Source organism: Molothrus aeneus, chromosome 2, assembly GCF_037042795.1.
Source record: "Molothrus aeneus isolate 106 chromosome 2, BPBGC_Maene_1.0, whole genome shotgun sequence".
Lineage (NCBI taxonomy): Eukaryota > Metazoa > Chordata > Aves > Passeriformes > Icteridae > Molothrus > Molothrus aeneus.
The window spans coordinates 40730840-40745224 of record NC_089647.1 but is presented as its reverse complement, the minus strand read 5'-3'; the positions used below and the strand labels follow the sequence as shown (position 1 = coordinate 40745224).

Here is a 14385-nt window from a genome sequence, read left to right as displayed (position 1 = left end):
TGTAATCTGTGTTCTTCTCATCACATAAAAGCTAAATCTAGAATACGACAAATCTTTTGTGATCTCCAGGTGAAGGTGGGCTTTCATAGATATTTTTTTCTTTCCTAAATTACATAGAGATACAAGCCATGGCTTTTTAAAACTCCAGTGAACAAGAAAGCTGGAGTGAATTATAATTGTATAAGATTCTAAAGAATCAAAAGTTAGGTATGGTCAGTCTTACCTTCTTGCTTTGCATCACTTTTCTTCAGCTGATGAAGAAGACTGCCACAGCCTCTCAAAACAGTCTTCAGTGCTCGTAAACCCCAATCATAGTGCTGCTGTGGTGTCAGAAGCTCCCTGAATTTAAAAACAACAATATTGCAATAAGCTCTAGGTGACAACAGCTGAAATTTTGGGTTGGTGAATGAACACACTTATAATACAGGATTGATCAAAAAAGAAACTGTCACATATTTGTACTGCCATCTGAAATGCATCTCAGAAATACAGCAATGACACTCTGGAATTTTAAGAGGGGTTATATTCAACACATATTCATTATTGGCCCTAACAGCATTCACTCTAACTACTGATCTTTGTACTCTCTAATGCACATAGTTTTAACCAAACAGGCACTTGTATTTCAGTTTTGAGAGTTCAATACAACACAATGCTTGTCAGCATTCATATCCTCACATTTATATTTAGTGAGATACTAGGGAAGCAGCAATTTGCTCCCTTGAGATTGTAACTGAATTCAAGATATTTTCACATCTCAACTTCCCAATATATTGCAGTATTTTAACTTTATAAGTTAAAATACTGATGACCACAGCATCCCAAAAAACTGACTTCCTTTTCAAACCAGGACAAGTATCTGTACAGAGATTTGCATGGTAAACCACTTAGATTTAAGAGCTACAAGGGAAGAAAGTTAGAAAGGTAACTTTACTAAGGAGGGGAGAGGTGGGGGGGGTGAAAGCTTACCTTGCTAGATTAAAAATAGCCACTAATTTTCTACCCAGTATTTTAGCATCCTTAAAGCCTTCTGAATACAATATAACTTCTGCAATGAGTTCATTGTCTGGATGAGTCATAGCAACTGGCCTGAAAAGTTGCTTGAGGTTATCAGGCAGCTTTTGTCTTCCTCCATAACCTTTTCCAGCAGGATTCAGAGTGATAAAAATTCCAGAATTTGGATCCATTTCAACCTAGCATTAGAAGTGCATTGTAATGATATATTGTCAGGTGAAACAGCACTGAGAAATGCTGGGTGGACTATGTTTAGTTACAGTAGTTTTTAAATGTGGCCGATGTGAACAAGATAATTAAGTTTTGCTGTACCTTTTTGCCAAGCATCTCACATACAGGACTGTGTTTCTTCAATGCATGTTGAATAGTCTGAACCTGCATGGATACTGCAGACAATACAGCTTCCTCAAGCCTATTGAATTCATCAAAACATCCCCAGGCACCACACTTCACTAAGCCCACAAATATGCGTCCCATTGACTTCACATCAATGCCCTTGAAATTGAAAAGAATGTTGTCAAAATTCAAATAACAAGAACATATAAAAGAAAGTCTTCCCATACACTAAAAAGCCAGTCCTTGAAAATATCCACAAATTTCTATTGACAACTGACAAATTATCAGAATAATTTTAATAATAATTTCAATACTACTACAATGACAACTACTACTACTACTACTACTACATTAATAATAATAACAATAATAATCATTTATATTATAATTTTAATATTATTTATAGAATATAATGTTGCTTTATGAAGTATGGGTGTAGATATCCATTTCCTAAATTAAACAAAACCATATTCACCTCATCACAATTAAAGACTAATACTTGTCTTCCAAGAATCCCACCCAAGGCTTTTACTGATTCTGTCTTCCCAGTTCCAGCTGGACCATAGGGATTTCCTCCAAGGCCCATCTTCATGGCCTGAGTAAGAGTTAGGTAACACTTATCTGTCAAAGGTGTATAAACAAGTTTTGGGGAAATCCCCTGCAGAAACAAAACAAGTTATATTTATTGGTAGACAGAAAATACTGGCAATTTAATTATTTAATTTTATTCATAAGTAATTAATTTGATAATATAAAGCAACAGCCAAAATTTCTGTCTCATTAAGAATATGAATTTGTTTACAAAGCTGTCCTGGTTTTATATCAAACGCCAATGTATTGTTCCATTTTTTTCCCAACTGCAGATGAAAATGCACTCGGATACATAAAAGCAAGCATATTGAAAAATATGTAGATGATAATTTGATACAATTTCTCCCATTTATTTATCCCATCAGCATTAGGAATGAACATTATTACCCTATCTTTTAATATTATCTGTGAAATAGCATGTTAAGGACATAATAAAGTTTAGAAAAATTACAACAGTTAGGAGAAAATCCGCAGCGTGTATGAAATGAGGAAATGTTTGACTCATATATAAAAGCCACTATGTAAAAATACCACACCTGATATTCATAAGTGTATTGGAGTTCAGCATCTACCATCTGAACATAACATTTTTGGTCATTCATATAAAATCTCAGCTGCTTCTTCCAAGCCCAGTCTTCAACACTGTGAACCTCAGCTTGATTCAGCTGTTTCACCACATCAATGTTATGAATGATATCAAGAATCAGAGCTTTAAGCTTGAGCTCAAGGATTCCAGATTCTACAAATAATCACACCAAAAGAAAAAAATCACTCTTGTATAGCAAAGAAGGCACATGTTACCCATTCACAAGTTCATTGCGCTGCTTTCTATTATCAGCAGATTTTATTTAGATATTGTTTGAATTATAGAAAGGTATTTTTTTATTTTCTAATTCAAGCAGCATAAAATAAGATCCTGATGGACAATGTAAATCATGTAACTTTAGTCATTTTGATATGAATTTGTCTGCCTCTACATGGCAGGGGACGGGGTGGGGCAGGGGAAGGTGGGGTTTGAGACAGAGGAAGAGCGGGAGAGGAAAAAGGAGAGGGAGAGGCTTTTCTGCAAAGCAATTTATGCCAAGAATGTTAATTATAGCCATGTCCACTTCAGCAATCAGGGTGGCTCAACCTGCTGAGTGAACTGTTGAGCATCTGAAAACCATACTACACACAGTCTGGAGATTTTACTCAGAATAATTATGGCGACGTGGAGTGCAAGTTCATTAACAGATTGAGTAAATTAAGTATACTCTTAGAGCATATTGTTTCATTTAGTTTCATTGAAAGAAATCAATGTTTGTGTGTTTCTATACCATTCCATGATAGGAATTAAATCAAAGTAATGAGAATAATCACAACTCACTTCAAAATCCCACCTATTTTCCAAACTAAAACATAAATGTAATGTATTATACAGGAGATGAAATGAACGCTCCTATGTAACTGAGGAAATTTCTCAAACAGCTATAGAAAGAGCACAGAAAGGGAGCTCAGATAAAGAAACACAGTCACATACTTCTGGAAGTAGGTGATATGAATCCTGATTCTAATTAATGTATCAGATGTTTACAGTTCACAAATTGTTAGCTAGAATCTAATGCAGTAAGCAGCTATACAAATGTGGTTGAAGATTATCAACTACATATCGAGTCTTTTTATACCTAAGATAAAAGCTGTCTCACCTAACCTGCAGTGTAGACTTTTTTATCTGAAGAAGTCACTCAAAGCCCCACCTCTCATCAAAAAAAAGAAAAAAGCACTCAGAGGCATAATTATTCTAACCTATTCGGACTATGTAAGATTTAGAACAATCATGTCTTTAGAATAATTAGCTTATTTTGCCTCAAAGGTACTCAAAATTATTAGCGCAGAGGCAGATGTGGACGTCTAATATAGAAAAAGAGAATCACCTACACAGTTGTACAGAATATACTGGCTTTACAAAATGTACGTCAGCTGTTGTTTACCTACTTCCTGTGAAACAGTAGATACATAAGCTAAAAGACAGAAACTCACTAAAAAAATTCAGAAAAGAGGTCTCCATATATATAAATTCTCCTAGATAGTTTCTAAGATATATATATAAAAATCCTTTGGTTTGCTTTGAAATACTAATGACTCTAATCTTGGCTGTAATAGGCGACTTTATGTAACTCAGCTTTGTGAACTCAAACTGAGACACATTTATAGAATTTCCTGTTTAAATAAAGAATGTAAAATGCTACACAACTGCAGTCATAATAAAGACTTATATACTAATTATCATTTTTATACCTGTACTCCCAGTATCTTCTATGTCACTACCAATGCTAGTATAATGGTCCAGTTTAGCGATGAGTTCTAATTCTAGTTGTTGCAGATTGTGGTTTTTGATAGCACTTTCAACATCTTCAGTGAACAGAATTTGTTCTGCCAAGGAAAGAATCTTTGGAAGAGAAGGTTCAAATTATATTTTATAAATACTGAACACATATAAAAATGAACCAGTTTTTCAATTAATTTGCAATTGCTTATTATGTCTGATATTTAAAATATTTTATTGTATAATTTTTAAACAAAGCTCTACATTTGTTATGACCTAAGAACAAATAAAGCCATCCAAAAACCTAGAAAAATTTTGCCTAAACTTACAACATAATCTAATACAGCACGTCTTTTTCATTAAGTGGTATGTCAAAATGCCATGCAAAAGACTTGAATATTTCAAATGTCTGCAAAGGAATGTAATAAGAGCACATATTTTAAGAACTTCTCTACATGATCATTGAGTAAAATGAATTTGATTGGGATTTTTTTCTTCCAAATCTAAAAAAAAAAATCTTATTTGGTAATTCTAAGACCACACAGTGGCACTGCTGGATTAACTACTACCTGGGAAGGAAAGAGGGATGGATCGATTGAACCTTGTGATTTTTTTCCAGCTTGAACACAGTCAATTAACATTTTTTTCAGGGTCTCCTTCATCTCCAAAGCCAAACTGTTTAGCCACACCTGACAAAGAGACAAAAACCCTCAAAATTATATTAGAAATTAATATCTCAATGATGTTTGAACAAGACTAGGATGCAATTTTTCCTACCTCCACATCATTTGATAGAAGAACTTTATTTCTAAGTGGCACAGTTTCTCCTTCTACAGACTTCATGGCAATTATGTATTTAAATTCTTCATCAAAGCTCACACTATTAATGCCTATTAATCAGAAAACATCAATAAAGTTATAATTCTCAAAGTCAAATATTAATTACTAAGTGTCTAGTCATGGAAAGAGAGGAACTGCAACATATTATTTGGCTTCAAAGACGCTTATCTCTACAATAAGTAAATAAGTAAGTTTCATAAATAAGTAAATTTCACAAATAAAGATTGAAGCATTACCAGCAAAAAGTTTCTTAAGATGAGACTGGATAACCAGAGGATTCGTGGACTGTCCTAAAATTTCTAATAAGTCATCATCTCCAACAAAATAGAATCTTGGAAATGCTGAGCGCTTTTCCTATATAAAAACAGAATAAATCAATTTTGTTGATTTAAACCCAAGCTTAGTGACTTTGTTTACAAAAAAATGTATTAATATTCACTGTACCTCTAAAAACTCATTCAGAGATTTCTGACACCTCTGAAGCTGGTCAAGTATGGTAGTTAAGGTATTTTTTATTCCTGCCCGGGCATTCAGTGCTGTTATCCTATTGTCACTCTTAATATCTGACATAATGGATCTTGACAGAAAAAAAAATCATAAATTAATCATAATTTTAATTTAAATATGACATATATAAAGTCAAGTAAATAAAAATTAACACACAAACAGGTAATATAAACAACTGATATATAACTTTTACGTTTCAGTACTAATGATGAAACGTTTCAGAATTTACCTCAATGTCTCTCCAATGTAATTTAACAACAACAGTTTCTTGCTAAAATTTCTCTACCCAGAACCAAGAAAATTAAGTTCTTGACTTTTATTTCCATTTAAGTCATTTCAACTCAAGCCAAGAAAGATAATGGTACATATTTTTCCATATTTCTAAAACCTACTCCCTTTTTATCTTTTTACTTGTTTGGAACAAATAAACCGTCCGTTTCCTCCCAAACTGTGTGACTTTCTTAGTGAACAAAGTGATAGTCTTCAACATGATTCTTGCAAAAACAACTCCATCCCCTCTACTTCTGCTGCTAAAACTAACCTTGTGTTTGCCTGCCTTACTCACAATGTTTGATGCTTCACATCCTTCCTTTCTTCACATGTGCCCCATTAAATGAAAACATTACCACCTTTATTCAGATGCATGTTGCCATCACACATATATCTTCTGAATTCCTGCCACTGACCTTCTTGTCCATACATATGCCAATTGTTCCACATATTTTCACCACGAAGAATGTTGCAGACTACATGTCAAAGATACTACAAAAGGTAAGTTGCATTCCATAACACTAACCTAAAGTTTTCATCAACTCTGTTAAAACGAGCTTGTTCTTTGGGTAGAGCTCCACGACCAAATATTGGTTCCAAATAGACCCATTTCCTTTGAATTTGGTTTAAATTCTGCAGGTACTCATCCAAGTCAGCTAGCTTTTTTTCCCAGATGGACACTTTATCTTCAAAACCTTTGTAATATGGAGAGTCCTTAAGAGACTGTAGAAGACAGCGATGATCTCCAACCTGATTGACTGTGTCCTTCCAGTCTTTAATAAGCCTGATGGTCCTGCCTTGGCTATCTTCATAGTCTGTCAACATAAAGACAGCTCCAACTCCCCAGAGTTCAAGCTCACGTAATGCTTCTCTGATTGTGATTTCACCTTGAGCTCGACAATTCAAATCCTATTTAAAAGCAAGAACAGATCTCATATGAAACAGAGCTTGCAATAAACTCTCCATTCAAAAATATAACACAAATTCTACTTCTACAGTATTTAAAATATATGCATATGGAACAACATATACCACATAAAGTAAGCCATAAAAAAACTATAGATCCTGTATTTAAAATTATTCATACCTTAAGCTCCATTGCTTTTTCAATAATGGCATCTGTCACTTTTAATAGATCTCCAAATAGCAAACCCTCAAGTGTAGTGCCTCGGGGAAGACCCAGAAGGCGAAAAAGATCCAGCCAATGGTCTGGAGAAAGATGTTCTCCTCTTACATATTTTAGGAGTGGAATGATCATCTGTAGAAAAAACACACAGGTAAATCCATCTAGTCGTTATGAAAATTGCATCTCTTTGATTATGGAGTGATGTGCTACTCAAACAAAAATAAAATTTAAATTCTCAAACTGAGGTACAATTTTTCCAGTTCCTGAATTTAAAGTTTGGGAGTATGATCTGAAGACAACTCACTGTAAATCTGTGTCTATGTAAGCTGTAATGACAATTCTGTTTATTGTAGAGAACTAAAGGTTCCCAAAATTAAGTGAAATGTTCAAAACACTATCAGAAGACATTTTGTTAAATATTAACATGGTTTTATTGTAGAGAAATGAAAAATGAGGTATAGAATGGAGCACATTACCCAGTAACACCAAAACGGTTTTTGTTTCACAAGTCTTTTTGAAATCCATAGATTCACAGAATTATTTGGGTTGAAAATTACTTTAGAGATCACCCGGTTCCACCCCCCCTGCTGTGGGCAGGAACACCTTCCACTAGATCAGGTTGCTCAAAACACCACCCAACCTAGTCTTGAACATTTCCAGGGTAATTAGCATCTTACTTTATATTTGTCCACTTCTTTTTGTAACTTTACTGTCATTACAGTATGTTCTTCCATCTTCCTCAGTCTGTCATGCCAGTTAAACAAAAATTCTTCAAATAGGTATATCTTACTTCTGCATGAAAATCAGACATGAAAAGGTCATAACAACACAGTACTACAACCACACCTGTATGCCCATTAAAAATAAAGGAACAAAATGTTACCTGAAAGTAATCCAGTCTTCTTTGGCTTTTTCCTGTAAACCTTGATAAAACTCTTCATACAGTGCCCAGACGTCTGCACAACTCTGAATATCTTGACTTACAGCTTCTGACAATGATAAGTCAGGCTCCTCCAACTTAAAATGATGGCATTCTTCACTGCATAAAAATATCATTGCATTATGCATTACATTATTCCACTGTACTTTTATGAGTTAAGAAATGGTACTATACAGAAATCATCATCATTTTTTAAGAAAAGTCATTGGCTTTACTGAAGAATATTGCTGCCAACTGCATTTTCCTTATAATCTCCTTCTTGAATAGAAATAATAAAGAAATATGAGTGAGAACTCTTTTAAACAATAACCTTCTCCCATATTCACAATTATTTTCCATGAACTTACTTTTTTTTTATTTATGAGAAAGGTGAATTAATTTGTGCCCTCAAAATCAAAGCTGGAAAGAAAATAATTTTGAATTGATATATTCTTCCTGGTGGTAAAAAAATATGCTAATTTTATTTGCCATCATTTACATGCCAAGGTAAGAAGTTAAATAGAAAACCTTATCCTCAAGATCTGCAATAATGAGCACAGACACCTACTGGGAGAGGTGAGCTCCTCTTCACTTAAGTTACAACAGGTTCTTTTTGGACCAATATCCCAAATCTTCTCTTAGCGAGAATTTCAAAAGAAATTAAAGAATTAAGCCTTTGGGGTACAAACTTCCTTTTGCAAGACTTTAAGAGACTTCTCAATTTATTTATGCAAAAAACATCTAGAAAAACTTAGCATAAGAAATTCATGTTATGCAAAACCAACAAAAAGGACATGAAAAGCTAATGAAAAACATGTAATACAGATTAAATTACTTACAATATCCGTTGTGATAAAAATTAATGAACATTTTCTGAGATACTATTGCTGTAAAAGATCGATACATTAATGAATAAGATATACAGGGAAATAAACATACATACATGAGTTTTTCTTTCATGGTTTTAAGTTCATCAAATTCTTTTTTTTTTTCCTTTATCATCTGAGCACTTTTCTCGAGTACATCCTGACCACCTGTTTCAATTACATCATCACTTGGCTTTAGCTGATCCCAACGAGCTTTAAATTTTTCCAGATCTTGAAGATATATATTGATACGTGAAAGCACATTTCCTTTCATCACTTCCATCTGCAAAGCAATAGGCAAAATTACATTCCTTATTGGTTTGTATCTACAGCTATGATCAAAATCAAAGCATCAACTTCAAAACTTTATAATGACTACCTGATCAAAAATCAAACTCAAAAAACTTCTTGTATAATACCTGAAGAAATAGTTCAACTTTATTCTCTTCACTTTGTTTTTCTTTTAAAGGGGGCGCTACTTTTTTTATTATGCTAGTACTTGAGACCTATTTATTCAGCCTATGCTACTTAGGCTTGCCTCTTATAGCATATAGAAAAAATGCTATATGTATGGCAAATTGGTATCTTCAGTAGTACTTCAAATGAGTTTGCCTATGGACTGGAATTACAGGACTGTGCATAGGTTAACAAAGTTAAATGAAAAGAACATAAAAAGCTTCAATACTAAAATCATGATAAAGAAATGAAAATGCTCTCTTTAAAATGTTATCCTCTTTTCCTCTGTTAACCGTTGCATTTATTAAGCCATTTCTGTCACCAGGAAGTTGTTTCGAGACAGAACTACTACAATACAAATTTATTTTAGCATCACTTCAACGAAAGTTTCCCCTAGTTACTGCTTCAGATTTAACAGCTACTTCTTAAGAGTCTAAGTATTCTTCCTTAGACAGCTCTCCCTCAACTCAGTAATGCCCATGTTATTTTTGAATTGACAATATTTATGGATTTAATATTAAAAAAGTATTGTTCCAGACATATTCAAAATAATTTCAACATTTTCAAGTAAAACTCTAAGCTTTCATTGCTACCTGCTCGGCAATCATAAGCTGGTGGCTTTCCATCATTAATTCAAATTTATCCCATGTAGCTCTTAGGTTACTGATACTGTCCAAACCTGCAGCAGCCACAGTTCGCAAAAGTTTGTTTTTATCTTCAGCCTCTTGAAACAGGAGAAAAATCTAAAATTGGAAAGATCAAAAATAAGTGTGCATGTAAAAATTCAGCAAATCCTGTTTACCTAAAGCAAATACATATGAATCACCAATTCTGTATGCACAGATAATAAGCTTATATACAGCTGCTTTTTGAATATTGCTTATAGAATAATATTAAAATATTTGAAAAAAATAATATCTGAGGTATTTAGAGAAATTCTAAACCTTGATCCTTACATGAGATATACAGAAGTGAATGTTAACTATGAAAGAGATAAGTGCCACCTTATATATTGCAGAGATCAACTCAGTTAAATTGAAAAAGAGCAGCAGAGCAACAGAATGCAATAAATCTGTGTGTATGTTTGCTGGCTTTGGCTGGGATGCAGTTAATTTTTCTCTTAGTACACGTTCTGGACTGCTCAAAGTGCTTATAAAAGATTTGGAAAAGGAGACCAGTCTGGGAGATGATAAAGTTTACCAATGATACTATGTTATTTCAGGCATTAAAATACTTGACCTGAGAAGAACTACAGAATGAATGCATAAGAAATAACAACCGATGATACCGGTGACAAGCAAAATTCAAGTAGATAACCACAAAGTAACATAAATGTGAAAAAATAAATTTCACATGAACAAGTTGAGTCCTAAGATAAAAACTGCACTTGACAGCTATCTTAGGGTTATGAGAGCTAGTTTTACCAAAATGTGAGCTTAATCTAAGGAGTAGGAAGCAAAACAAATATTATGAGTCACAGAGACCAAAAAGATAATAAGAGGTAATATTACAATTTCATCATGTAAATCCATAGTTTATTCAGATCTTAAAAACTTAATAAAATCTGTTGGTCACACAGAAAAATGAAATAGAAAGAAAAGACTTATCAAAAGGCAACAAGGATAATCAAAGTTATGAGTGGGCTTATGCATAAGAAAAGATGAGATTAACTAACACTCTTCAATCTACAACAGAGATTGCTGATACCAGACACAACAAAGTAGAATACAGACATGTGCCATGAAAAGGAAGAATAGGAACTGTTTGGTCCATATCTCTTCCAATATAAGACATAAATGGTATGAAGTTAACAGATGCCAGTTGGAAAAAAAAATAAAAAGAAGGGTTCTACATGTAATGGGTAATTGATCTACAGTTTACCAGAGTATATTTTGGATGTCAAACATATGTTTGCTCTCAAGAGAAGACAAGGTAAGGTTGTAGAAAAGAAATTCACTGAGCGTTACTATATGCTCAGGAACCACATAAAACTCAACAAGGTTCAGGTTGAAGGTTAGAAGTAAAAAGTATCAAAAAAGCTACCCTGATTTTATGTTTTCCCTTAAATGAATCACTCCACTGCTGGACACAAATTACTGTGCTATATGGACTACTGCCCTATGTGACCTGAGCGTGATCTTTATTAGTTATTTTTAAATTTAAGATTCCATACTAGAAAGTAATTACAGTTTTATAGCTGTTGCTCTGGAAAGAATAAAATAGTCTCTTACCCCCTCTTTTCGTTCATGTAGGCTTAAATATTTTAAATTGTCTTCTGCTATTTCCTCTACAGTCTGGGGCCTAATCACTAGTGTTTCCATCGCATCAGTGAGAAATGTAGAAACATCACAGAGGTGAGCTACACAAAGATGGAAAACAAAGTTATTGTGGAGAGAATCTAGTTTTAAATATCCAAGTCAGACAAATGCACAAGGATACAGCATTAGTCATAAGTCTGCAATGTATTTGCTTAAAAATTGCAGACTCCAATCTTGTCTACTACCGGAACAAAAACTGCACATTTATGTTTACAAGTAGCATTTCAAATGTAATTCACTGAGTTCAGTGTATGATTTAGACCATAAGTATCAGAGCTCCTTCTGAACATTTAACATAAATACATGAGGCATTTATTGATATACTTTCAAAGGCTGTAAAGGTCTTTTTTTTTTAGGTTAACACATATAAATTGGTTTTGGGTTCTTTGGGTTTTTTTTCTGTTTATTTTGGTTTGAATCTTTTAAAGAGGCTAACTAACTAAAGCCATCTTGCTTTACATATTGAAAAGACTCACAAAAAATGCCTGCATAAGCTATAATGTTGTATTTACCTACCAAGGTAAATCTCTTTTGATACTGAGAAAGGAACTATACAGCTCCAGGAAGTCTTCTGGGAAAGATTCACCTTTCAAGCTATGAAATAATTCACTTTCTTGCACAATACCTGTTATATGTTAACTGTGACAACCATTAGATTTAAAGCACAAAGCACTGTTATTCCTCATCATCTATGCTTTATTCCACTTTGTCCTGCTGTTCCACATATAGGTCAACCACCCAAAACAGGGAAATGTTTTGTATTCTCCAACACAGTTTTAACAGTTTTGAGAAGCAACTCTATGGAGTAAATCCAGATTATTTTAGACTCTTCATGAAGTATTTCAATTTGTAAAAGAAAAATCTAATAGCATTTTTATTACATTTTATTACACCTTCTCAAACATCTAGGAAATTTTTCTCCCTTAAATATTAAATAAATTTTCTTCTCTGAAGCAATAAAATTTTTCTTCAGATCAAAGAAACAAGCAAAACAATGTTCATATGTATTCTTTTACATCTGTAACAGAGGTGGCCCAAAAAAGAAAACAGGAAAGATATACAATGGACAACAAAGGCTCCTAGGCTACATCTGTAGTGAAAAAGTAATATCGAGGAATACACAGCTGTAACAGATTATTTTCTCTGCATTGTGATTTCTGCACTTCACTGTGCCTGAAAGTAAAATATTTCTATAAAAAAGTATATAAATTAACACAAATGTGCCCAAGTACAACAGAAACAAACAAAACTAAAATACTGTTCATTGATATTATTTACCTTGAATAGATTTTCTCAAAGAAAGAACTAGAATGTCATACAACTTCTGGATGAAATCATCAATCACAGTTTTCACAGGGTTGCAATTCACAGTTAAACAATCTATTCTGATCGTGCTTCAAAAAAAAGAGATTAAAAGACAGCAAATATTCAGTAGCATACCTACATGTTAGTATCTCTAGATCTATGCACATCTATAGTTTACCCTAACTTCATAGTTTAATGAGAAATTTCCCTTATAATTCTACAAGTGAAAGTCATAGCTTCTTGGGAAATTAAGCCATAGTATTGAAATTTTTACAACAATTATGCCTATACACTTTCAGTTTTATGGGGACTGAGGTCCAATGCTCTGTTTCTCCAAATAGTTAGAAAATGGCTTGATTTTATATAACCAGTGCCATAAAATTCTGAAAGGCTATTAACATAGTCAAAAGAAAAATACTTTCATTATTTGTATATTCATGTCTTTAATTCTCTGATTTCCATCACAGTTTACTAACTCAGCCTTCAACAGCAATTAGAACTGAAGAAAAGCCATAGAGATGCATTTCAAGGCCCCATAGCTAATATATCAGTTACCATAAGTAGATACATAAAGAACACTAAAAAAAGGTCTACCTCACTGGATATCTTCCTGACTATCCTCCCTCAACACTAATATCTTCACCTCATGGATTTCTTAGCAACATGCTGCTTCTGGAAATAAGGCACATCAGCCAGCTTTTCTTCAATTCACCTCAGTTTGTCCATGAACTCATGAATATCTTTACTATTCAGAGCATCACTAGCCAGCAAGTTCCACTTCTCCAGCATGAAATGTCACATTTTTCTCATTGCTCTAAACATGATTCTTACCAGTTTTACTTTAGAACTCTAACCATACAGTACAATAGGTTCATGTGAATATAGATAGGAATAAAAGCCTACCCTACCATATTTCAAACTATAAATTATAAGAGGTAATCAAATGTTTCATTACAGGAATTACTTCATGACAAACATTTGCTATGTCTGTTCCTAACTCCAATATATATTTCACATGTACAGGACTTAGCTAAAAGATTTGTTAAAATATTATGGTTTGGAATATTTCAGAAGTAGCCCTGAATTCTGAGGAAGTTTTCCATTATATCAAGAGGAAGTAATTAGTTTTCAGAGATGGTGACACAAATAAAAGAGAGTATCTAAAAATGAAAATGAAAAATCAAAATCTAAACATTTAAAAACTACATCCACAGTTTAAAAACATTTGAAACTCTATCTATATCTTCATCTCTATTTTACTATTACCTTTAAAATATCTGATAAAATACATTACTCAAACAAAAGAAGAGTTACACTGTACCTTGGAAGACGTTCTGCTTCTTTCCCTCTCACTTTTAATGCCTTGAAATTTTTTTCCCAGTCCTGTTTGCTAGAAAGGTGTGTCTTCACCAAAAGTTCCATATCTACTTGGCCAATTACGACCCATTCCTTTCCAACATTATTTTTTATTCCATGGAAAAGAAATATTTCCCAGATTAAAAAACTGTTTCTCAATAATATTAAAATACTCT

At 33.3% G+C, this 14385-nt stretch overlaps 1 protein-coding gene across 1 annotated transcript in view; it reads right to left on the bottom strand.

Annotated features, from left to right (window-relative positions):
- DYNC2H1 (dynein cytoplasmic 2 heavy chain 1) overlaps nucleotides 1-14385 on the bottom strand; it is a 143023-nt gene that overhangs the window by 114724 nt on the left and 13914 nt on the right. Inside the window, exons 18-36 of the mRNA XM_066544741.1 lie at nucleotides 14175-14302; nucleotides 12827-12942; nucleotides 11462-11589; nucleotides 9824-9973; nucleotides 8852-9057; nucleotides 7873-8028; nucleotides 7667-7781; nucleotides 6951-7121; nucleotides 6390-6772; nucleotides 5531-5663; nucleotides 5323-5440; nucleotides 5024-5136; nucleotides 4816-4935; nucleotides 4219-4369; nucleotides 2478-2680; nucleotides 1826-2008; nucleotides 1327-1509; nucleotides 970-1193; nucleotides 224-339 (exon numbers count right to left, since the gene is read on the bottom strand). Of these exons, the coding sequence (XP_066400838.1) occupies nucleotides 224-339; nucleotides 970-1193; nucleotides 1327-1509; nucleotides 1826-2008; nucleotides 2478-2680; nucleotides 4219-4369; nucleotides 4816-4935; nucleotides 5024-5136; nucleotides 5323-5440; nucleotides 5531-5663; nucleotides 6390-6772; nucleotides 6951-7121; nucleotides 7667-7781; nucleotides 7873-8028; nucleotides 8852-9057; nucleotides 9824-9973; nucleotides 11462-11589; nucleotides 12827-12942; nucleotides 14175-14302 (3097 nt within the window). The remainder of the gene's footprint in view (nucleotides 1-223; nucleotides 340-969; nucleotides 1194-1326; nucleotides 1510-1825; nucleotides 2009-2477; nucleotides 2681-4218; nucleotides 4370-4815; nucleotides 4936-5023; nucleotides 5137-5322; nucleotides 5441-5530; nucleotides 5664-6389; nucleotides 6773-6950; nucleotides 7122-7666; nucleotides 7782-7872; nucleotides 8029-8851; nucleotides 9058-9823; nucleotides 9974-11461; nucleotides 11590-12826; nucleotides 12943-14174; nucleotides 14303-14385) is intronic.